The following is a 26,872-nucleotide window of genomic DNA, read 5'->3' as shown; positions in this document are numbered from 1 at the left end:
TTGTCTAGCCAGCTGAGCGTAAATAATTCCAGCAGAGCATTTTTCACTAAAGCTAGAAATGCTCTGCTAGATTGCCAAGACAGCTGAGTATTGCAGCAGAGCATTTTTACACTTTATTTAGGAATGCCCTGCTAGATGCCCAAAACAGCTGAGCATTACAGCAGATCATTGACTTCCCTATATAAATTGAAATTCCTTTTTGCTTAGCTCACTGTTCACTGCTAACTTCTCACATACACATATATACACTTTAATATGTATTTAACATTTCTGTCAAATGTGACATAATTCAACAATTAAAAAGCTCCAATTCCATCTCGGAAAAGCACAACCCCTCTTCTGTAAAACTATAAGCCTCTTAAAAAGTAAAGAACCTAATCTCAAACCTCTTTAAGTATCTTTGAAATTCTAGCTACTGTTAAGTTAGGCAAATGGAGTGGTTGTCATTTGACTATCACATGGGGCTTTAAGATATTTTTGTTTATAATACTGCATTTTCACAATTAGTCTATTATATTATTTAATATAACTTATGGAAAATTGTTGAATATATGGAACATGGGAAGACGGATTTTACTAAAATATGCTTACAGTGCATTACTTTTTTATGAGATGAATAAACAACCTGCATTTAGTACTTTACAGCCTCCATAATGTACAGACATAAATTATGGTGTTCAATATTTAAAGTATAGAAAATAGTTGTGACCTGTTTAAATGGGGCCGATTTTAACGAAGTTTTTCTTTTCAATTTACTTCCGTTATTAATGGGTCGGTATACTTTGCAGACGACTTTGCAGACAAGTTAAACATAGAGGGATTTTGCAGACAAGTTAAATAAAGAAGGATTTTAGATTTTGCAGACAATATAGATTATATAGGGGTGTTTAATCCCTTGTCAAAGGGTGTGAATGGGCAATTATAGAACTGAATATAAATGGTAGGGGACTATTAAAAAATCTGTATTTGCAGACAGAATTAATGTTGAATTTTGCAGACAATTTAAATAAGAAGGATTTTGCAGACAAGTTAGATATAAAACATAATATAAATGAGGGGGGAATTATAAGAAAAATCTGTATTTTGCAGACAGAATTAATGTTGAATTTTGCAGACAAGTTAAAATAAGAAGGATTTTTGGCAGACAAGTTAGATATAGAACAGAATATAAAAATGATGGGGGAATATTAAGAAAAATCTGTGTTTTACAGACAGAATTAATGTTGAATTTTGCAGACAAGTTAAAATAAGAAGGATTTTGCAGACAAGTTAGATATAGAAAGAATATAAAATGATGGGGGAAATATTAGAAAAAAATCTGTATTTTGCAGACAGAATTAATGTTGAGTTTTGCAGACAAGTTAAAATAAGAAGGATTTTGCAGACAAGTTAGATATAGAACATAATAAAAATGAAAGGGGAACATAAGGAAAATCTGTATTTTGCAGACAGAATTAATGTTGAATTTTGCAGACAAGTTAAAATAAGAAGGAATATGCAGACAAGTTACTTATAGAACAGAAAAAAAATAATAGGGGAATATAAGAAAAAATCTGTATTTTTGCAGACAGAAAAATGTTTGAATTTTGCAGACAAGTTGAAATAAGAAGGATTATGCAGACAAGTTAGATATAGAACAGAAAACTAAAGTGATGGGGAACATAAGGAAAATCAGTATTTTCGCAGACAGAAATAATGTTGAATTTTTGCAGACAAGTTAAAATAAGAAGGATTTTTCAGACAAGTTTAAATATAGACAGAATAAAAAATGATGGGGCAATATTAGAAAAATCTGTATTTTGCAGACAGATTTAATGTTGAATTTTGCAGACAAGTTAGATATAGAACATAATATAAAATGGAAGGGGAATATAAAAAAATCTGTATTTGCAGACAGAATAATGTTGAATTTTGCAGACAAGTTAAAATAAGAAGGATTTGCAGACAAGTTAGATATAGAACAAGAATATAAATATGAAAGGGGGAATATAAGAAAAATTCTGTATTTGCAGACAGAATTAGTGTTGAATTTTTTGCAAGACAGTTAAAATAAGAAAGGATTTGCAGAACAAGTTAGATATAGAACAGAATATAAATGATGGGGGAATATTAGAAAAAATCTGTATTTTGCAGACAGAATTAATGTTGAATTTTGCAGACAGTTAGATATAGAACATAATTATAAACTGGAAGGGAATATAAGAAAATCTGTATTTTGCAGACATATTAATGTTGAATTTTGCAGACAAAGTTAAAATAAGAAGGCATTTTGCAGACAAGTTAGTATAGAACAGAATATAAAATGAAAGGGGAATATAAGAAAAATCTGTATTTTGCAGACAGAATTAGTGTTGAATTTTGCAAACAAGTTAAAAATAAGAAGGATTTTGCAGACAAGTTAGATATAGAAACAGAATATATAATAATGGGGGAATATTAGAAAAATCTGTATTTTGCAGACAGAATTAATGTTGAATTTTGGCTAGACAAGTTAAGATATAGAACATAATAAAAATGAAAGGGGAACATAAGGAAAATCTGTATTTTGCAACAGAATTAATGTTTGAATTTTGCAGACAAGTTAAAATAAAGAAGGATTTTGCAGACAAGTTAGATATAGAACAGAATATAAAATGATGAGGGAATATTAGAAAAATCTGTATTTTGCAGACAGAATTAATGTTGATTTTGCAGACAAGTTAAAATAAGAAGGATTTTTGCAGACAAGTTAGATATAGAACAGAATAAAAAAATGACGGGGAACATAAGAAAATCAGTATTTCGCAGACAGAAAATAATGTTTGAATTTTGCAGACAAGTTAAAATAAGAAGGATTTTGCAAACAAGTTAGGTATAGAAGACATAATATAAAATGAAAAGGGATATAAGAAAAATCTGTATTTTGCAGACAGAATTAATTGTTGAATTTTGCAGACAAAGTTAAAAATAAGAAGGACTATGCAGACAAGTTAGGAGAATATTAGAAAAGTCTGTTTTTTGCAGACAGAATTATGTTGAATTTATTATTAATCAATAATTATTTTCTTTACTTTAAATTAATTATTGCTTCTTCTATATCTACTATTAATAATTTTAATTAATTTATAGCCTTTTCAGTTCTTTGTATGACCTTTTGTCCTGTGCATCGTTAATGACATTCAATGATTAAAAGGTGTGAACCAATTAGTAATAAATTATCTGTACCAGTGTTTATTGTTATTTCAAAGTGTCAATACATGTTGTATATTCAATTTGATTATCTTTGTGATATCTTGGTTAAAATATCTTGAATGTCAATGATATCTGTAGTAATATAACCCTCTATTATTCATTAATTACTTATGTTCTAATACATATAATATCATAGGTAAAAATAAGGAAAATCTATATTTTGCAGACAGAATTTATCTTGAATTTTGCAAACAAATTAAATTCAGAACTGTTGACTATTAGGAAAATCTGTATTTTGCAGACAGAATTAATATTGAATTTTGCAGACAGGTTAAAATAAGAAGGATTTTGCAGACAAATATTTCTGTTTGCAAAATACAGACTTTCTTTATATTCCCCTGTCATTTTATATTTTGTTCTTAATCTAATTTGTCTGCAAAATCCTTCTAATTTTAACTTGTCTGCAAAATTCAACATTAATTCTGTCTGCGAAATACTTATTTTCCTTATGTACCCCCATCATTTTATATTCTGTTCTATATCTTAGTTGTCTGCAAAATCCTTCTTATTTTAACTTGCCAGCAAATTTTAACATTAATTCTGTCTGCAAAATTCAGATATTCTAATATTCCCCTATTATTTTTTTTTATTCTGTTCTATATTTAACTTGTCTGCAGAATCCTTCTTATTTTAACTTGTCTGCAAAATTCAACATTAATTCTGTCTGCGAAATACAGATTTTCGTCGTGTTCCCCTATCATTTTATATTTTGTTCTATATTTAACTTGTCTGCAAAGTTCAACATTAATTTTGTCTGCAAAATACAGATTTGCTTATATTCCCTTATCATTTTATATTTTGTTCTATATCTAACTTGTTTGCAAAATCCAACATAAATTTTGTCTGCAAAATATAGATTTTCCTTATTTTCAACTATGATTTTATATTTTGTTCTTAAGTTAACTTGTCTGCAAAATACTTCTTAGTTTAACTTGTCTGCAAAACTCAACCTCTATTCTGTCTATACTTTATGTATTATCTTAAAAAAAGTAAATTAATATTGTTTGTTTGTTATACATGTAAATCATTATATTCTGGTGTTTTTTTTTATTATTATATTCTTATTTTTTTTTATTAAAGCATAAATTATTCTAAAAAAAAAAACATCATTAAAACTATTTTTCAATTAATAAATAAAGTTTTACAAATAATTATAGATCTTTCTAGATGGCATTAAATCAATATAATTGCCCATTCACACCTTTTAACAAGGGATTAAACACCCCCTATATAATCTATATTGTCTGCAAAATCTAAAATCCTTCTTTATTTAACTTGTCTGCAAAATCCCTCTATGTTTAACTTGTCTGCAAAGTCGTCTGCAAAGTATACCGTCCCGTTATCAATGTATAAATTGAATAAAACAATCAGAAAAACAGGGACTTTTTTACGTTTACTTAATATTCAAGTGATACTCCTAAGTCCTGGGACGAATAAGTGTAGTACGAAAGTTTAGATGACAAATTTAATGTTTAAGCGGAAGTGGAAAGGAACAACAACTTCCCGCCAAGTTTTGAGGAAATTAACAAAACAAAAGAAGGTATATCCGAGTTTTTGCGAAATTTAATAACGTGACATCAATTGTAACAACCATTAACTATTCGATTTGGTTATAGATAGCCGTTTAAAATGTTTCTGAACCCAAAGAGACCCGTAAACTAACGTGCTTAGTATCAAATATGTTGGTGATTGTGTGTAGCCGTTGGGTTAAATTATAATTTTGGCCAAATGGAATGAACTTCATGTCTTATAATATGCCGGTATAGACACCAGAGTCCTTACAACGAATATATATCATATATTCGTTGCTAGGACTGGTTGCTATACCAGCATATAACATAGACTTGTAGTTACCAGACTGCAGCCACTTTACCTGAGATTGTTATATTGAGAACTGTAGTAGAACAACAAATTGTAAGCTTTAAAATCATAGGCTTTTTATTATGGAATTGGCGAGGCGTACCGGCCAATACCGCTAGCCAAAAGTTCTAGCTGTACGCTTTGTTTCGTAGTCACATGACTAGATAGGTCACACTGTATTGTCTAGCCTTATAGCACTTATCATTATTATATGAAAGTCAAAAATGCATATATGTTATTTTATGTCTTTAAACAAGGATTTTATTCAAGGACCTGCATTTGTCCTCGTGTGTTCTCTTAAATGTTGCCCTGTTAATTTGGTAAAAAAAAAAATTGAAAAAGAAATTTTCAAGCTTGGGATTTTTACAAATCATACACATTTTAAAATACTTTTTATTTGTATGCAATTTATTTGTGTTTAAAATAATTAATAGTTAAGTTATAACGTTGTTGTTTTTCATGCTTATGATTTGTTGCTTTTTTTTGTATGAAAGATGAATTATTTTTTGTTAATTAAAGCTACATTAAATAAATATGTAAAAATATTTTTGCCGTCAGCCTAAAAACCAAGCATTCTACAGTTTCATTAACCTTTTTAACAGTATCGTTATAAATCTCATCAAATACTGTTCATATATTAGGATTTTAAATGGAAAACCCCACGGTAACACTAAAGTTCGTATACGAATTTTAACATGCAAATGAAGACTATAATCAGCTCGTGTATGCACTACGTCACGGTGTTATTGTTGCTATCGGAACACAGCAAATAAAAGATTTTCTTGTGCAAACACAATTTAACCGTTTAAGCATCACGGTGCACTAGGCCTGGGGTTCAGAAAAATTAATCATCACATAAAAAAGATTAAATTTGTATGAAAATAACCGTTACAATGCAGAAATATACCGTTAAATTAGGACTACTACTTATAGTAATGTTTGTTGATTTAACATTGATGTACGGATTATCTGAAGGCGGAGTTTCTCATGCAAACAAAAATTGTACTTCAGAATTCGCCACAATGAGGTTGCACATTTGTATGCTCATAAAACTTCAGGGTTTTACGGGACGCAGAATTCTGCGTCCCTATACGCATAAATTTTGACATGTACGCATATAAGTTATCCACTTGCGTCCAAGTGTACGCACAAAAATAATCCTAGACAATAGATATTATTGTTTCTGGCCGGACATGATTTTATCTCTTTCTTTCTCGAAGCTCACAAAATTCCATTTAAATCTAATACAGCGAGCAGAAAATGCCTGCATTGTTTATTTCGGAAGTTAACATAATTGAAATCTACTGCGCATGCTATTTGCAAGTGCCCGCTGCAGAAACTGAGGACGTTTATCGTGCAAGCTACAGTAACTGATGACGTTTACCGTAAAATCTATTTTAGGTAGCTGTTTTTGGTTTTTCTGTTGCTATATTTAGACGGACTATTTATAACAAGCAATTACTATTGGTTAGCGTATCCAATGCAGTGTCAATGCGAATGTATTTTGTACATGAACGGCGATAATAAAAAAGGCAGTGCTTTTTGCAAACTTATTTTCATAGTGTTATAGAAATTAAGTCACTGGGTATGTTATTATCGTTGGTGTTATAAATATAATGGTTTTGGCGAACTTAACTTTTGACTGGGACATCAAGTATGTCCCAACTTATGAGGAGGTGCAAAAGCGGTTTCGTCAGCCTTTTGTTATATGATATTTTTAAAAACGCAACATATTTACCTGACTCAGGTCTGTAAAGTTATATATTGTGTGTTTACTAGTTCAGCTAAAATATTTACAAATAGATCAGTACAAATTTTCAGTCTGTTGGTGTTATCACCTTATCAATAACAAAATATGCTACTAAAACTTGACATTCCAGCCACTCAAAGACTTATAAGCCTTGGAAATAGCATTTGATATTATTGTAAAGGGCTACTAAAGGGCTATAAAAAAAACCTAGTGATAAAAGATATTGAAATCATATACTTCTTATGAAAACAGTACAATATACATGCATATCTCTTACAGGGTAAATAAATGAGTTTAAGCAAAATAGAGTGGTCTTCATAGTCTTTTATAGTGAAAATAATTTTGGACTCCTAAAATTCAGGCCTGGACCCCTACTTTTCTAGGCTGTGCATCCACTGGACCCCTAAAATTTCAAAGAGATGTAAAACCCTGAAACTTATTTTGGTTGTCTGGACACCGAAATAAGACCTGGAGTCGATATGAAACCCAATTTATTAATAAAATGTCGCTATTTCTGTTTTTATGAAATTTATTAAATGTAACTTTAAGCACATAGTATGGAATAAATAATCATAACGGCAAAAGAAGCTTGATTCATAACAACATGATCAAAGTGGAAAAAAAATAAAGAAAAAAATATCATCAGGGTTCTCGGGGACGCTTATTTCGGCGTCCCGGTACGCATGTTTATTACAGCTGGACGCAAATATTTCAGAGCAAGGATTCCACGTACGCTTAATTTTGCCTGAGGACGCATAAGCATTACCGATTCTTTAGAACCACAATACACACATCAGCGCGTGTTAGTCTATAGGTAGGCGGTCCTATGCACATCGACCCGTGAAGCGATTAGCCAATCAGCGATAACGCTTCCCATCATTATCACGCAATAGTGATCAGACTAATGTTTACACGCGCTGTACATGTAATTACCAGATATAACACGAGGTGATAATTTTATATCTTTGATCAACAGTTGATTGGAAATTAGCGAACTTTACCGACAAAAGGATAAAATTATCGACAATTTACGACGCAAGTTTAAAGACTGTTTTCTCAAATTACAAATGACTTAATGAATGTAATTTTGAATGATGTCGAATATTTTCGGCATTTTCTAGGCGCAATTTTGCTTTAGTTTCATTCTAGCAAAAACGTTCTATAAGTGTATTAAGAATTTAAGATATTGTGCTGAAATTCCAGGACGACAAACCAAAATACACATACGCTTTTCTTTGATATTTAGATTCTATCCGAAAATTGATACCGAACATCGGCGATTTCACATTCGCCAGAAACCCTAAAATTTCGCAAAAATTCTCAGTTTCCAAGCCAAACATGTCAATGAATTGTTCTTTTATTATTTAATCAACATTAAGTCTTTAAATATCGATCTTCATTTTGCCCCCTTTTGAAGATATTTGCTAAAATAATTGTCGATTGGATGAATCTCTTACACACTGTGTGAAGCTGTACACGATTTTCCTATTCATTCCGCTAAACGCTGCCTATATACATTTACGTTTTTTTTTTACAATATAAACTTTTTGTCTTTAGAGTGGACTTATCTAACCAGAATAAAATTTGATTTGGTATAAAAGTGAAAAACACAAAACGATTTAATGAAATAATTTCATAATAAATATTAACAACAAAACAATAATTATACTATGTAGTTCAGAGTTTCTTTTGAATAACTATAAACTTTGAAAGTCTCTTGAAGATTCAAAATATCAGCAATGCTATTGTGAGCATTGAATGACTAATCTGTAAACTTATTAATTGCGACGCGTTTTTGGACTCCAAGTTTTTCAGGGTTGGGAGTCAATGGTCTCCATCTTTTAAAGTTCTAGTGAGAACCCTGATCATGGAAAGAAAAAAAAAAAATTGAAAAGCAAAAACAAATGTAATATTATTAAATCAGTAGATAAATATCGAGCACAAAGCACAATCAATTACCCTAAATTAAAGCCTATCCAGGGACTGACAATAGAATTTTGGAATGCGCTTCACGGAACCTGCAAACTTTCCTTAATGATGGACAACTTCTACTGTCAGTTATTGACGCAATTATCAGAGCCTGACATAACAATTATTTTCGGTGCTTTTTAACATTTTAAAAGGTGTTTAAAATTAAAGTTATTGAAATAAAAAGGATTATTATCACAATTTTGTAAAAATTAAAATATTTCAATTGGTGTTATTCAACTTCAACCAAATGCTTTTTTTTATTGAGATGACAAAGATCAATATTTGTATTTTCTTTTCTGTAGCCAACATGGTGATTTATCTCTAAAAGGTAAACATACGAAGACAATTGCTGTTTCTTGGTTAAAACCCTTGCTTAAAGTTATAAAAAAAACATATGCATTTTCGACTTTCATATAATTTTGAAAAGTGCTGTACGACTAGCACTACAGTGTGTCCTGGCTAGCCATGTGTGACTCATGTACAGCTAGAACTTTTGGCTAGCTAGCCACTTCCTTTTATTATATAGACGATGGTCGACATCTGTGTAATATCAGTTTGTAAAATCAGTCGGTCTTATTGAGACTAATAGAGATAGATAATCCGGTAATGTTCATGTTATCACAAATGTTCGATTATCACTGTTCTCAGCAAAATTTCACACTAAGCCGCAAACCATCAAATGTACACAGGGCTCGACAAGTTCACTTGTCTGCTCATAATTACCAGTAGAAATTAATTATGTGTGTGTATAATTCCAGGTAATGCTTGCTCTACAGGACAGGTGAAATTTCTTGTAGAAAATAATTAATTTCCAATTCAATGCTTTATTTTAAAACATATTTCAAGTTTTAATCACAGACACAGGTAAACGTTGCATGGCCATGACTTACACTATACCCCCGTTCCCCCTCTACAACCCAAAACCCTAAAAAAAAATTATGAAAAAAAAAAATTTTTTTTTGACTAAAATATTATAAAGGTATTTTACTCTACTTTCATTTTGCATAGAAATATCACTAGCATCTCAATTATCAGCGCATATATTCATCAATTTTTCACCAATCTTAATAATCTTGGTCTCAAATCTTAGATAAATAAATACTCTTTAAGAAAACAACACTGGCACCTTCGCTGATTATACGTAGCAAGAAATATCCAAGCCCAAACTGTCAACAAATGAAACTCGGAAGAGATCTGATTGCACCGTTTCGGTAAAACTCTCACGAGTAAAACACACTAAATTCACCGTGAAAGAATATTTCTTTGTATTGCGTATTTAAATATGATAAAATTTAAGTTATTATTTGTAATAATTGTTCAATCAAAGCATCATATGAAACTATAAACGCACCTTTTTTTCCTATATGTCAAATTCTCAATCCAAAATGAAAGTAAATTGCACAGCAGAGTTGTTTCCCTTTAAGTATTTTCATTGGTCCGAGGTTTTCCTGTGACCAATGAAAATACTCCATTTGAAAACAATCTGCAGGCCCATTTTACTTTCATTTTGGAATGAGAATTTGACATATAGGAAAAAAGGTGCGTTATAGTTTCATAAGATGCTTTGATTGAACAATTATTATAAATAATAACTTAATTTTATCATATTTAAATACGCAATACAAAGAAATATTCTTTCACGGTGAATTTAGTGTGTTTTACTCGTGAGAGTTTTACCGAAATGGTGCAATCAGATCTCTTCCGAGTTTCATTTGTTGACAGTTTGGGCTTGGATATTTCTTGCTACGTATAATCAGCGAAGGTGCCAGTGTTGTTTTCTTAAAGAGTATTTATTTATCTAAGATTTGAGACCAAGATTGTTAAGATTGGTGAAAAATTGATGAATATATGCGCTGATAATTGAGATGCTAGTGATATTTCTATGCAAAATGAAAGTAGAGTAAAATACCTTTATAATATTTTAGTCATAAAATTTTTTTTTTTCATAATTTTTTTTAGGGTTTTGGGTTGTAGAGGGGGGACGGGGGTATAGTGTAAGTCATGGCCACGCAACGTTTACCTGTGATCACAGATAAAACGAATTGCAAAATATTTGGCATTTTGATGTGCAAAGGGAATGTTTGTTTGATGAATACAGGTCTTACAGGGTTCTAGCCAAAAATTTCTTTTGCAAAAAAGAATAAAATCAGTGTTAGCAAGACTAGACTTTTGGGGGTCATTTGTAACCCTCTGTATAAAATAATGGGGATCTTTTGAAATAATGAAGGGTCAAATTAAAAAAAAGTAAAAACTAAAAAAGTAAATCTCAGAACTGTTTGATTTCATGTGTTAACTTCAATTTCTCAATTTTTGCAGTTCCAAGGATGAGCCAAGGCTTATTTGCGTTAAAACATTCAATCTGTCAGACATCTGTTTATTGTAGACATGGTATTATGGTATATATTTTGGCCACTAAAGCCCCTATTTGTTGTGGTGTGTTTGCCATTGTGAGAACAGTGTCTGCATACACAAATCGCTTGTTTATCCAGACCATACATGTCTAAATCCCAGATACCGTGACTGATTGTAGAACAGTTAAAAGTCGGACAGAAAATGTGCCGACGGTTAGCAATTTATACACACACACACAGGCAGTTACTGGAAATAAATAAATTTCGAATACTCAAACAATAATTGTCGGCACTACTAATTGGAGAAATAACTAATTAAAAGACATCCAAATAAGGTAGATTATGACTGCATCATAGAAAACGTGCTTTGCAAATTTCAGTGCATCATTCATGAAATTAATAAGTAAAAAACGCAAGAAAAACAGAAGAAGAAACACATTTAAAATAGTAGGGGTTTGGATAGTCAGATAGGTGATGATTCGATCAGATCCACGATTCAGCATTTGCGATTCACAAATCACCGGTAAAACGCAAGAAATCCTCGCAGAAGTTCCTAGATTCTTACAGAAAACTGCGGCCCTGTCTCTTACCATCTCGTAAAGGTGCCCATTTCGTACACTGTGTGTGTGTGAGTGATTTTAGTTGCATGCATGCTACTGTCTAACTGTTTTCTGTTGTCATTTTTGACTTTAATTAGTGACCAAGTGTGGTTATAAATCTAGGGCCTAAAAACTATTGACAAGTTTTTAAAACTACTGATAAACCACTTTCCGACTACTGACAGGGCATTAATGGGGTAAACAGGTCTGTCACTGAACAGCAGTCAATAAGAACCTAAATGAACAGTAACCTGAGACAATGTGAAAGGTTAGCCCTGAAGAAGGGCTGTTGGTGCCAGCAAAAGGCCTGCAGTTCACGCAGTCTAACCGTGCTAAGGGCTCACGCACCTTAGCACACCATCCTCGTCTACCAAAAGCCTTCTTTGTAGGACCACTCCCCTCAGCTTTAGTCAGGACATCGGCAGCTGGTCCGCAGCACAAGTTCTGATCTTTTTTCGCGACCCCAGTCTTCAAATCTTCTGCTGATGCCCTGTGTCTTCTCTTCGATGTACACATACTGAGGGAAAGAAAGAATTTTCCCTTGTTTTACAGCCAATATTTGTTGCATTTACATACAATTGTGACCCTTCTCATGATGTGCTGTATTAAATATTTTAAAGCAAATTTCAGAAAGAGTCTGTAAAGTGGAAATTTATGTTGTCACCATACATTGAGGATTGACAGTGCATTTACCACCCAGTAATAAATACCTTTCGTTGATGACTGCTTTTTTATCACCTGAATTCTTCTTCTTCCAGTATACAGTTACTGGTCACCTTCAACAAACTGAAGTTCTTGTTAATTAAAGACAAACTGTCATTCTTTAATGTAAACAAGTCAATATGGGTTAATGTTAACACTGTGTTTCTAGGCTGAAACACATGGTGCTAATTAGATATTGGATAAAAAAAAATGTATGTCACAATACCCTATGATACTCATTTACATGTATTGTAATGTGTTAAAAGTAATGATTTTATCAATTTTTTTTCTTTTTTTAGAATGATGTATGGTATTATGAACTACTGATAGTAAAATTATGGACATCTTGGAGGTAGAAGTGTTGCCAAAGGAATCATTGACAAAGGTATGGACTGATATGGAAACATATTTTTTTCCTCAATATGTGTGTGTACTGTAGTTTAAATCTTCACCTGCTGGATCATTTCCTACCAGTATAAAGGCAGACCAGCCTGCACAGCTCAATTTTTGTCTATCTTGGTATTGTCATACCTTAATTTTCAAATGAACTGCTAGGAAAATCCAGTTCAGCAGGTAAAGTGTTAATCTATAGATAGCATGAACTGAATTTAAGGTCAGTGACTGCTCTGCTGTTAAAGTGAGAAAAATAATTCTAATGCTTATTTTTTAACTAGAGGTCTGCTCATATTAAGAAAATGACCTTAAAAAGCACAAAGTCTATTGTTCAAGTTGGAATATTGTCAGATAACTTCTATTTGCATAAACATGTTAATTATTGCACCTCTTTTAACATCTCAGAAGGAATGAAACACATTTTTTTGTTGTTTTTTTGTTGTTTTTTACAAAGTCTATAATAATTATAGTAGTTTTGAAAAAAATGAAAAAAGTGTTCAGGAGCTCGGTTCATATATAATTTTGGTTAAATTAGTACAAATAATTGTTTGTTTGCTAATTTAGTCTGCCAAGAAGAAAAAAGATCTAGATGGGCAAGTTGGCAAAAATGTCAGAAAGATTTCAGATTTCTTCAAAACCCCTGAAAAGCAAGTTGAAAAACAAAGACAGAAAAGTCTGTTACAGTTTTTTGGTAAGCAAGACATAGGAGAAGACAAGAAAGAAGAAAACATTGTGATAGCAACTTCAGATGATGTCTTAGTTAATGGAACTGATGTTACTACTCCAACTAATAGTGACAAAGAAAATAATGAAGTTCTTGACAATGATGGAGCAAATACTGAAAATGGGGAAACTAAATCTAAGTTAAGTAAAAAGCCAAAAACTGCTGGTAGCGAGGAAAGTAATCCTGGGCTGCAGTTGCATGATAAGGAGATTAATGACACTAAAAGGCACAAAAAGCATAAGAAGAAAAGAAAGACCAAAGATGAAAAAACAGAGCTTAACATGTCTGACTCTGTTATATTGTTATCAGATTCAAGTTCAAGTAATTTCTCATTTCTTGAAAGTACTGATAAACTGAAAGAGACAGAAGTTGGAAACAAAGAAATGGTAAGTGATAAAGATGTAGCAAATAAGTGTATTTCATCGCCAAGAGAAAAGAAAGTGAAAGGGGAGGTTGACCAAGATAAAGAAGTGAAGAGATTCAATAGTGTTGAGCACAAGAAAATTAGAAATGAAATTGAAATGGAAACAGAAGAGGTTAAAACAGGAGCACATGAAAACAATAGCAAAGTTATAAGCAAAGGTAAAAATTACAGTTTATTTAAAGAGAGAAATCATGGAAAACAGACAAATGAGGTAGTTCAGGAAAGTTCTGAAGTAACAAAGACCACAGCAAATACTGATAAAATTACTGAAAATATTAGGGACAGCGAAACTTTTTTTGTAAAACATGTAGATAAAGACAAAAATAAAAAGCTGGAAAAGTCGACAAAAATAAAAGAAAGTACTGAAAGTAAGAAGATTAAAAAATCGAAATTAGAATGTATAAATGGAGGTGATAAAAATGGAAAAGAGGTTGAGAAAGAAGTGGTAGGCAAGGCAAGAAAAACTGAACCAACATGCACTTCAAGTGAGATTTTAGATAATGGAAAGAAAAAATCTAAGAAAAGTGCATTGAAAGGAAAAGATATGCTTAACTTGTTAAAAGAGATTCAGTCAGGAGAATCAGAAGAGAAAAATAAAAGAAAACACAAAAAGAAGCATAAACACCATAAAGCAAAAGATAAACCTAATAAAGAAGTTCTTGAAATAGCAGTTTCAGAAGATAATTCTGATGGTAAAGAAGAGGTCAAAGTGGTTGCTGAAGATAATGAGGATGAGAAGAGAACTGGTAATGAAATATTTAATGAAGCTGGTAAAAGAGTGACTAGGAGAAGAAGTAAAGTCGTAAATGATGTGAAAGATATTGAAGAGGAAGAAGAAAGTAATTTGAAAGAGGTTGTAAATGAAAAGCATAAACATAAGAAATTAAAAGGAAGTAAAGACTTGGACAAGGATTCAGTAACAAGTGGATCAAAACAAGTATCCTATCAAGACTTTTCTGATACTTTAGATAAGACGACTTCAAAGGAACATGAAGTAAAAAAAGGGAATGAAGTCAAAGAAATGTCCTATACAGAATACTTGGAAATGGTTGAAAAATCAAATGTTGATGAAAAGAGTGTTGACCTGATAGAATCTGATACTGATAATGTGACTGAACCTCAGCTTGTTGATGATGATGAGATTGACTTGGAAATAATCGATAATGATTCTGGAAAAGTGGAAAAAGATGCTGAAAAAGGTGATTCCAAAAAGTTCTTTACATTTATGACTTCAACGCCAGACAGAGAAAAGTTGAATAAAAAGACGGGAAAAGTTGTTGGCAAAAGAGGCCGAAAGCCTAAGGCGGAGCAAATAAAATCGTCAGTTACAAGCGAGGTAGAAAATAAACAAGCAATTGAATTAATTGAAACCAAAAAGATGGAAATAGATGTAGAAGTTACTGATGCAAAGGAAGAAAAACAAATACATTCAGAGGATATCAAATGTGATGTTAGCAGCAAAAGTTTATTTTGTGGAAAGAAAACTCAAGCCACCTTAAGTTTTGGTAAATCAGGCCTTACTGTTTCTAAAGCAATAACTAAATCAGATGAGGAGGAGTCTAAAGATAAAACAAGTGAGATAGTGAGTAATGATAAAGTTGAGAAACCCAGTACCAATGAGGGGGAAGGAATGAAAGCTCCTCCAAGAAAACGAGGGAGAAAGCCAAAACAAAATATTACCGAGGCTCTTAATGCTAGTGACAGTTCTGTGTTTGCTACACCTGAGAAGGTTATAAGGAAAGGAAAGAGGCAGCTTGAGGATGATGAATCTGAATCTGGTGATAATGATGACAGGAGACGTTCACTGAGAAAACGATACAAAGTCGAAGCTTTTCAGATGGATGCTGATAAAAAGACCCCCATCAAGATAAAACTGAAGAGGTTAGATTTTTTCAGTTTTTCCTATAATGAAATACAGTCATACTTGTATACAATTAGTATATAACTATAAGTTCTTTTCAAATGTCCAAAGTTTGCATGTTATTTTAAGTTCTGTATGCTATTTCAAGTTTGCTTTTTTTCAGATGTCCTAAAAGTAGCAGCAGTGGTGAAGATGTTGACAAGTCTGCTTTAAATCTAAAAAAAGTCAAGGTATTGTTAACATGTCTTGTAATCTGAATGCAAAGGTAAACTTAGATTATGATTATGAACAGTTCATGGTATGGAGTATTTTTGGCAAATTTAAACAATTTAAAATTGAAACACACTGTTTAGCCATTACCCTATTAGAACGTAAGCCACTTAAAAGAAGCTAGGCCAGCCTTAAAGTCTGACCAGGCTCTATCCAGCTTAAAATTTTCATCTTGATACATGTACATTTCTATGTCTGTGTCAAAATATAAAAATTAAGCAAGGGTTTTCTAGGATTTTTTGTTGACAAATTATTGATGTAACTAATTGATTGATTAATTTTATGATTTATTTATTTTATATAACCATTCTGATATTTGAAATGATATCTTTATTTAGCCTACAGTGAATCAAACCACAGCTCTTGCTTTGCTGGAAAAAGCTAAAAGAGGAAGGCTTAAGAAACATAAGATAAAGAAAGACAAAGAAATTTTTAGCCTTAAGAAACACAAAGAGGCCAAGAAGTTGAAAAAGAACCTAAAGAAAAGAAATGCATCAAATTCTTCGGAGGATTCTTTGACTCGCAGAAGTTCAAGATTAGAGGGAAAGTGTATGGCATCAATGGAAGAGGTCTCGTTAGAAAATATTGTGATATCATCATCTGATGATGAAGATGAGAGTGTGAAAATTGTCCGGAAAAGGGGTCGTCCAAAAGGGTCCAAAAATGTTAAATCAGAGATACCAAAGAATGTAGATGAAATCAATTTGGTAGATAATAAGGGGACCCCAAAGAAGGATGTCGTGAAAAAGAAGGTTGGCACTCCATCTAAAAATAGAACTCCATCCAAGAAAGGTATTGATCATTCTGTTCTGTAGTTGAATTCAAATGTCTAGATATTGATCATTTTGTGGATTTCTAAAAAGTTTCAGAAACTTAAGGTATATATGTTAAAGTAACATAGAAATGCCTTTCAGTATTGAGATGAGAAAACATAAGATAATAGTAATTTTTGTAAAAAATAATAACTTTATTAGTCAGATACTTGTATATTTAGTATAGTTAATAAATGTTGAGAATGTAGTCCAGTTATTGGATTGTAAAAAACGTCAGATTTTACAGCCACAAAACTTTTGTCTGTTTTTTGTGATAGTTTTATACAAGTTTGTTCATTATTTACATCTTATATAAATATGACAATAAATGTACAGAGAATGGATGACAAATTAGAAGAAACACAAATCACGCAACATTTCAATGCTTAGAACCTTTTGCCATTTCTTCTCAAAAGACATGGATAATTGATTTTATTTCAGAAATTAAATGCCTTTGGCGACATTTTATAAAGATGTTAGTAAAATGATAAGGAAAGTGTGTTTTTCATGACAGTATATTATATTTATTAATTATCTGAAAAAAGTTGCTTAAAATACTGGTAAATTGATCATTAATATTTTCATATTAATATTTGCTTAGGATCGAAGCTTGCCCCTATGTTTTTAATTGGAAAAAACAAGGCGGCAGAGCCCTCCCCGAAAAAACCACCCTTAGATCCAGAGCTTGTTAAGCAGAGACAACAATTTCTGATGAGTGGGGTACCTGAAGCTCTACGTAAACAGACTGCTACCAGGATTGCATCACAAGTTGATGCTGACTACCCACCTTTACCTAGAACCAGTCATGTTTTACAGGTAGGAAACTTCTATAACTTTTTGAAAAGCATTGCCAGGCCTTTTTGCAATACCTTGGAAATTATACATATCAACAAATAATACTGAGCTTTATATCACAAATTATTTTAAATGAGAATTGCGATATAATGGAAGGCACATAAAATGAAAAAAAAAATCTTGTTATAGTAAATTTGTAATATAATTTTGTTTGAGAAACACAACATAAATCTTTAATAAATGAGCCGCGTCAAGACAAAACCAACATAATGCGTTTGCGACCAGAATGGATCCAGACCAGCCTGTGCATCCGCGCAGTCTGATCAGGATCCATCCTGTTCGCTATCAGTTTCACTACTTGTAATAGAGTTGGTAAGCTTGGTAATGTCTCCTTGGCTTTCTGAAGTAGGGGGACTGTCAAATTACTCGGGCTATCTTTATAGAAGAAAAAAAAAAGAAACAAGACAGCCTTGATTGCTCAATAGACAACTAAGTTTACGTGTGCTCACAGTTTAAAAAGAATTCTTTTACATTTTTTTCTTAAAATGGAAGACAATTTTGAGATAACATTTATATTTTCTTTCAGGTCCCAAAAGATCAAATACTTGTACAAAGAGGCACGGTTAATGTTTGGGACTTGAACCCTGTAGAGCTGGGTCTGCGTTATTTTATTATTCCTTTTATTATCCATCCACATGCAAGGTTTACTGGTGACCTGATAGCGAGATATGATAAGAAACCTGACAGTTTAAGCAGAATAGTGGTAAGCCACAGTTTTATGTTTCTTAAATGGCAGTATAGGTAATATAAGTGAGATACAATAAATATCACTAACTCATTACATGTGATTGTGAAAAAATTTCAAGAACAAAATATGTGCAGTATTTTATGTAAATGAATAATAAAAAACTTCATAATATGATTGTATATAAGATTCTTTCATTGCTTATTGATGTTAATTGACACCCTTGATAGTAAAGTTAATTAAAAAAATCTCATTTCTCATTGAGAGAGATATCATATTTAAGAGATATTTTTCAGGTATATGACTCATTGTTAACAGATGTGTCTTGTTAATATAAGACATGTCCCTAGTTTAATGTGAAACAGCAAATACTACTGCATAACCCGTTAATAGTCTTGATTACAAGTTTATTATACTATTCAAATGTTTTCTTTGATTTAATCCTTATTAGGTAGGCTAAACCATTAAATGCATTTGTCTTTCTTTCAAACTGGACAAAGCATTTCATCATTTTAGGGAAATTTTCAAATTATGTATAGAATAGTGAACAGTGCAGACCATGATATTTGCTCATCCTGGTCTGCCCTGGTTACATTGGAAGAATTAGTTGCTGCATCAGACCAAGAGTATAAAAATATTTATGAATTTTGATATGAATTTTTTTAATAACAAACTTAAATGTTACAGAATTACAAGCCACCTGTGCCAATATCTGATGATATGGTAGAGTTATGTAAAGGGGAAATAGCCAATTTTAATTCCACATATCCTGTCACTGCGATGTATAAAGCTGTGAAAGAAATGAAAATTGAAACAGAGAGACCACCACCAAAATCTGGTAAGTTTGTGAACTTTTATAGTTGCTATATTTTCCACTAAAGCTTTTTAATGAAAACTTTGACAGTCAGTATGATACCATCTTAAATTGTTGGTTTTTCTACCATGTTACTAACATTGATGGTATTATACCATGTATCTTTTATATTGCACATATGATGCCATATAAAATTTTTGGTGTGATACCATATTCATATAACTAACATTGTTGGTATGGAACCATTTAACATTAACATTACCTGTATGATACTATGTAACTAATAGGTTATATTGTTGTTATGATACCATATAACTCGCATTGTTGGTATGATACCATATAACTAATATTGCCTGTATGACACCATATAAAATTGTTGGTATTATACCATATAACTAACTTTGTATGATACCATATGACTAAAATTATTGGTATAATACCATAATACTAACATTGTCTGTTTGATATCATATAGCATTAATATTGCCTGTATGATGCCATATATCATTGTTAGTATGGTACCATATAACTAACATTTTTATTTGATATCATATAACATTGATATTGCCTGTATGATGCCACATAACTTCGAGTTAACTGTGTCGTTTTTACATAAAACCAAAACCACAAAAATAAACACCTTGTATAAACTTTCCTCTAGAGTCTATGTTAAAGACAGACATGGCAGGTATACTGGATGGTTGTACAGATATGATGGTTATTTATGATGAGGAAGAAGAACAGGGAAAAAGGAAAAAGAAGAAAAATCTGAAACTACAGAAAAGAGATAAAATAGAAGAAAAGAATGAAGAACCCAAAGTTGATGATAAATGTAAAGCTGTTGGTAAGTTTGATGTTGTACAGATGTTTTAATGAATTGTTATGTGTTTTAATTGTAAATATTGAATTATACTATAATCTATTATTATATCAACAGATTAAAAATTTCATTGTCTAGAAGACAGAATATCTTCATTATATAAAAGAAATTTTCATGTTGTAAAAAGTAATCATTTGGGAATATGGAAGGTGACTTTAAGAAAGTATTTATGTAAATGAATAGTGCAAAAGTTTATATTATAATTAGTGAGCCTTTATCCTGCTGAAAAGAAAAGAAATTGGCCTTTGCCATCAGTATATAGCTGGGTCAGCATGCACACTGACAGGGCTCTGTTCTTTTGGCTGAACAAATGAATATCCCATAACTTGATTATGACCAGTTCTAAAAATTAAAGTTGTAAAAGTCCATTGAAGAAATTCACTGCTAAGCTTAAAATTTTGTATAACATAATTTGCATTACTATTTTAGGATCTAGTTTGTTGTGGACAGAGAAGTATTGCCCCTCTAAAACTGCTGAAGTGTTGGGTAACTCTGGAGTTTTGAAGAAATTGAAGACCTGGTTGACAGAATGGAAACATTTACTTGACAAGGAGGCAAGAAAAGCTAGAAAATTACTGATGAAGAAAAACAAAGGGAAGCAACTAAATAAGAAATGTATGATATAGGATTTTTTGTTATTTCCTATTTAAAGGCTCAAAAAGAAGCTCATAAGGTTTTCTTAGGTAGCAAGTTAACACCCATTTAGGACCTGTACTTTTTGAAACTTAATATAAATGCAGGAATACTTTGTTTAATATGTAATAATGATTGCATATTTTTTACAAGGATTTTTTCCCACACACAAGAGCTGAAAGGTTGCAGTATAACCTTGACCTTATTGATGTGACCTGAGACCCCAAGAAAAAAAAAAGAAAGGGGCCAATAAAGCATAGAAAAAAAAAGTTCTTAATTATTCACACAATATATATGATTTATTTACATCGTCTTATCTGAAATAAACATTACATTTTAATCACAGGAGTAAAATTATTTGTTGTTACAGGTAATGATGATTTATGGGATGATGGGAGTGATTTTGAAATGGATAGTGATGACAGTGATGATGATGACTCCTTGTGTAATACTATGCTCTTGTCAGGGCCACATGGTTGTGGCAAGACTAGCTCAGTCTATGCTCTTGCCCTGGAATTAGGATTTAAGGTAAATTTGCCGTTTTAGAACTGGTTTGATCTTAGTTCTGCATGTCATTGTTATGAAGTAATTGGAATGTTGAACTCTAAGCTCTGCCTATCTTCATTTTTTAGCTCACCAAACCACTGAGTGCTGAAGGTGAGCTTTTGTGATCACCTTGTGTCTGTCAAACAGAGTGACAGTCTGTTGTAAATATTTTTACTTAAACATGATCTGCTAAACTGCTTGGCCAATAGTGATGAAACTATACAGAAATGATTTCTAGATGGTTCTCTATAAAATTGTGCAAATGGTTCTGATCTGCTAAACAAGATGGTCAACTGAGCTAAAAATAAAAAAATGTTTCCTCAACAACTTACTAGATTTTGATGAAACTTTACAGCAATGATCGTTATCCTTTACAAAAACTGTGCAAATCATTTTGGTCAGTTAACAAGGAATATCCTGGTAATAAAATCTTGTCATTTTAGTGATTAAGGGCCCTCATGTCTCTCATTTATTACAGAAAATATTTTAATTGCATTACTTGCCATCATTATTGTAAATTTGAGTTAAGCTAAATATATTATTCTTTCTCAGATACCTAATGGAAGAAAGATGGTTTTATTCATTCATTGTTTCTATAATACACATAAATGAGCCTGTGGACTTTTTTCAGAATTTAAATTTTTCATTTTCATTTGAATCTTTGGTGACTTAATACCCATTCAAGAACGGAAAAATGAATAATATTAACTTCAACATTACTGCTGTCAGGTACATGAAGTAAATGCATCATCATGTAGAAGTGGTAAACAGATTCTGTCCCAGCTTCAGGAAGCCACACAGTCCCATCAAGTCTCTAGTCAGGGAAATCATACACCAAGGAAAAACACAGGTAGTGTAGAGAAATGTTCAGAAACATGTTTGTTTTTATTGAAAGCAAAGCAAAGAATTGATAGCTTTAAAAGAATTGTTGCATGTTATCAATACATGTATATCTATTGTAACAGTGAGATTACTCTTAATTGTGTTTTATATTTGTATATTTTTTGCAAATCAAATTTAAAGCATAAGTAACAAAGAAATGTGTTTTTACACTGCTGTACTTTTTGTCATGTTGTATGAAGATTTTATGAGGTTGTGGATATTTACCTCATTTTGTGATTAATGTCTTGATAACTTCATTGTTGACATTTTTGTAGATAGATTTTCAGACACTTCAAAATCAGTTTATATCAAAATAACATATGTGGTTCTACAAGGCCCGCTTGTGCCTGATATAATGTACAGAGGGGCAGCCTCCAGCAGTACAGCTTAAAAGTGGCCTTATGACCTATACTGTGTTAGTGCTACGTTTAAAAAATGTTTATGCCATCTTTTGTAAGATTTTAATATTTTATACTTGCAAAATAAATTTTTTAAGATTAATGTATTTCAAAAAGGACAATTTTGATATTTTCCTGTGAACACTGAAGCATAGTGCAATTTTAGATAATTTCTGTTAACAAAGACCAGGGCTTTCATTTTCTAGGAGTTTTCTGTAAAGAAACAGAGGGGTGTTTATCTTGCAATGTTTTTTGTCAGTTTAAACAAGATACATGTATATTGATATTAAAGCTCTTGGTGACAAGCCCAAACCAGAAAACAAGATGCCTACAGCATTTACAAATCTGTTCAAGAAAGCAGCACCTTCTGATGATAGTAAACAAGAGGAAAAACCAGCTGGGAGGAAAAGGAAAAGACACAAATCTGATAAAGGTAATGCTGGACAATTTTTCCCACAAATATTATCTTAATTATTTGAAGAAAAACGAGACTATCATTTTCCTTTGCATTGGTATAATACTTGACGTTTGTAAGGTTCTGCTTGTGTTATGTATGAGGATACTCCTCTGATAAACAGCCTCTTCACCAGAGTTCGATACTTTGGCTCAGTGGTATACAGTATTGTGATATTTGCTTGTAAGGAGGTTTACTGGATCTAAACCAAAGTGGGATGGAATCGTTTTAGATGCATTTGCTTGTTCTAAAAACATGATATTGCATCTTACTCATGAAGCTTTTCAATTGAAACCTCACGTGGTTCTAGGTCACAGTATGAAACTCTCAGGCATGAATTCTTGCTGAATTTTTCTCATTGTAAATCTAGAAAATTCAAACACTTGGACAGCTAGGTGCTACAACACCAGCTAGGTGTTACAACACCTATTCAGAATGTATTTAATCAAGAAATTGGTAGAGGTGTATAGATTTGGTTATATGTTTTAATGATATCAAGTATGTCAATTTCTTTTATTAGAGTCTTGTTTATTGCTAATATTCACCCTGTAAATAACTGGATATGTTAAAATCTCTGTTCAAGATTTCATAAGGAAGTTTAAATTTTTCAATTTTGTATTAGGCATTTGCAAAGGTATTTAGAATAGCATTTACTGTATTTTCAATGTACGAAGGTTCAAGTTTTCAACAAAACAGTGGTTGAAAAAAGGATTTGTATCCTATATTTCTTATATAAAACAACACTGAATATAAGTCACATTGAAAATTTGTTTTGAACATCATCTTTATCAAACAGAGTCCATTGTACTGGAAATAATTTTAAATTCTTTGCAACATAAGCATGACTGATCTACTGTACAAACAATAAATAAAAAGTCAATTCTATTGCAGATGGCAACACGAAGACTAAGGGAGAGAAGAAAGAAGCAGAGTTGAAGCACAAAAGTTTACAGTTAATTATAGAAGACAGTAATTCCCAAAGTGTAGCGAAGAGTCTCAACCTGTCCAGTACAACACTGATTTTGTTTGATGAGGTATGTTCTTCAATGAACAATACTTAAATGGTTGTCTCCCTTGTAATGAAGTTTGGAGTTCAGAGATTTTATCCTTTTGATTGCCTCCCTTGTCGAAGTAATTATTTTGAATGCAAAATCCTTCTTTTTTAGCTCACCTGTCACAAAGTGAGGGTGAGCTTTTGTGATCACTTTTCGTCCGGCGTCAGTCCGTCCGGCGTCCGTCAGTAAACTTTTGCTTTAAATGACATCTCCTCATAAACCACTGAGCCAATTTCATCCAAACTTCACAGGAATGTTCCTTTGGTGGTCACCTTTAAAAATTGTTCAAAGAATTTAATTCCATGCAGAACTCTGGTTGCCATGGCAACCGAAAGAAAAATCTTTAAATATCTTCTTTTAAACAACCGTAAGAGCTAGAGCTTAGATATTTGGCATGAAACATCTTCTAGTGAGTGTCTACCAAGTTTGTTCAAATAAAAGCCCTGGGGTCAAAATTGGCCCCGCCCCAGGGGGTCATTGATTTTCCCTATATGCATATAGTAAAAACTTAAAAAATCTTCTTTTAAAGAACCCAAAGAGCTAGAGCTAAGATATTTAGCATGAAACATCTTCTAATGAGTGTCTACCAAGTTTGTTCAAATAAAAGCCCTGGGGTCAAAATTGGCCCCGCCCCAGGGGGTCATTGATTTTCCCTATATGCATATAGTAAAAACTTAAAAAATCTTCTTTTAAAGAACTCAAAGAGCTAGAGCTAAGATATTTAGCATGAAACATGTTCTAATGGGTGTCTACCAAGTATGTTCAAATAAAAGCCCTGGGGTCAAAACTGGCCCTGCCCCGGGGGGTCATTGATTTTCCTTATATGTGTATAGCAAAAACTTAAAAATCTTCTTTTTAAAAAACCCAATGAGCTAGAACTTAGATGTTTAGCATGAAACATCTTCTTATGGGTGTCTACCAAGTCTGTTCAAATAAACAAATAAAAGCCCTTGGGTAAAAATTGGGGGGGGGGGGGGGGCTATATACAGGTGAGCGACCTCAGGGCCATCATGGCCCTCTTGTTGAAGGTATAAACATTGCAAATTGAATTTTGTACCTGTTTTATTTATTCAAAATTATTCAAAACTATCAATGGTTTTGTGATTTGTAATGCAAAGAAGGAACTTTAATGGAAAATACAGTGAAACGTGTATTAAGCGACCGGGCAAGGGAAACACCAAAAACGGTCGCTTAATGAAACGGTCTCTTAAGACAGTCAGCATGATATAAAAGTCAAAATTTATAAATGACATCTTTTTTATTCGATGGGATTGTTTTTCAACTTCATTTTTATATAAATGTTGAAAAATAAGTACGGTCCGAAAATCTAAACGGATGCAAATGTAAAAATAACGTTCCGATATTTATTGACAAAACAGTTTTGATCCATTACATACATGTTTGACATTTTTTCCAGAATTTTTTAACTTCTCCGTTGTTTTTCCTTGTCTCCAACACGAAAACCCTATTAGTGAAGATGTTTTCTGTTGTGCATTTTTTCATTTGAAATAAACAAACTACATCTATTTGTTACGATTAATTTAATGGCTGATCAAGTTCAAGGTCAATTCAATGCAGTCTAAATGTCAACAAGCGAAGCGTATACACCATCTCAGTATGGGCGGAGCGTTGCATTGTTTATCCGATATTATTGGATAAAACACGTCACGCGTATACTTAACTTCATTTGCATACGCTTAAACGGTATGGGAAATAGAGTTTTTCACACGTTTATTGTTGTGTTTTGATTGCTGACACTTGTGACATAACGAGGTGGCGTTCTCTTAAAACACAATTACTTGACAGGTAAAAGTGGTTGTTTAATGAAAAGATTGATGTCAATTAGGTGACTAATTAGCGGTCGCTGGTCGCGTTGAGCAAAAGTCGCTTAATACATTAAAGATATAGAGAGAAAATGATCGGGGGGAATTTAAAGTGGTCGTTTAAGACAAAAGTCGCTTAATACACGTGGTCGCATAGGCAAGTTAGACTGTACAGTCTTTAAAATAAATTCAACAGATCATGTATGACCTCTTTATTTGTATTACCCAATCTCTTAAATTAAACATCCATTTTGCCCATAAAGGATAAATTGAGAGAGACCTCCATTAATCTTTAGTCCTAGATATTTTCCCTTGAAACTTGATTAACTTTTTTGATTATATTTAAGTGTAATTTTGTATTTCAACCAGTTTTGTCAACCTCTGACATGAAAGTCTGCTAGAAGCTGAGCACTTGCTTTTAACAGGTAAGACATCAGAATCAGCGTGGTTATATTAGGCGATTAAATGGGTTTGAATTACTGGATTCTATGCATCTCTTAGCTCCAGGTGAGGTAGTTTGACCCCTGGTGTTGCTTCAAGTTTTTAACACCCAAAGTTAGCCAAAATTATCTTTCCTGTTTCCGCATCATATGACCTAAATTGTGTTGTGCACCCTAAATTCGGAAAATCCAAACACACAAACTTACATTAAAGACTTAAAGATGGTGCTAATGCGTACATTTCACAAAGCTGTATTATTTTCTAGGTGGATGTGGTATTTGATGAAGACAAGGGATTTTTATCAGCTATACAAAGCTTTATGTCTAAAACAAAGATTCCAATAATTCTAACAACAGCAGATCCGGGCTTTACTAGCACGTTTAAGGGAAGATACGAACAAATGATCTTAAAGAGACCTTCAGTGGTATGATTTTGTTTGTTTGAAGCCTAATTTTCAG

General features: G+C 32.2%; 1 protein-coding gene across 1 annotated transcript in view; it reads left to right on the top strand.

The window, feature by feature from the left end:
- Positions 1–4,668: 4,668 nt before the first annotated feature.
- The window catches only part of LOC132752653 (ATPase family AAA domain-containing protein 5-like), a 28,709-nt gene continuing 6,505 nt past the window's right edge, over positions 4,669–26,872 (top strand). The window contains exons 1-15 of the mRNA XM_060743012.1: positions 4,669–4,771; positions 12,764–12,849; positions 13,422–15,886; positions 16,030–16,096; positions 16,475–16,928; positions 17,550–17,764; positions 18,330–18,506; positions 19,176–19,326; positions 19,964–20,146; positions 20,612–20,797; positions 21,186–21,343; positions 22,091–22,211; positions 22,934–23,074; positions 23,987–24,129; positions 26,680–26,838. Coding sequence (XP_060598995.1) covers positions 12,802–12,849; positions 13,422–15,886; positions 16,030–16,096; positions 16,475–16,928; positions 17,550–17,764; positions 18,330–18,506; positions 19,176–19,326; positions 19,964–20,146; positions 20,612–20,797; positions 21,186–21,343; positions 22,091–22,211; positions 22,934–23,074; positions 23,987–24,129; positions 26,680–26,838 — 4,668 coding nt within the window. The 5' untranslated portion in view covers positions 4,669–4,771; positions 12,764–12,801. The remainder of the gene's footprint in view (positions 4,772–12,763; positions 12,850–13,421; positions 15,887–16,029; positions 16,097–16,474; positions 16,929–17,549; positions 17,765–18,329; positions 18,507–19,175; positions 19,327–19,963; positions 20,147–20,611; positions 20,798–21,185; positions 21,344–22,090; positions 22,212–22,933; positions 23,075–23,986; positions 24,130–26,679; positions 26,839–26,872) is intronic.

The sequence above is a fragment of the Ruditapes philippinarum genome, unplaced genomic scaffold (genome assembly GCF_026571515.1).
Source record: "Ruditapes philippinarum isolate M1 unplaced genomic scaffold, ASM2657151v2 ctg2671_1_1_1_1, whole genome shotgun sequence".
Classification (NCBI taxonomy): Eukaryota; Metazoa; Mollusca; class Bivalvia; order Venerida; family Veneridae; genus Ruditapes; species Ruditapes philippinarum.
Note: the sequence above shows the minus strand (reverse complement) of the source record. Positions and strands in the feature narration are given on the sequence as shown.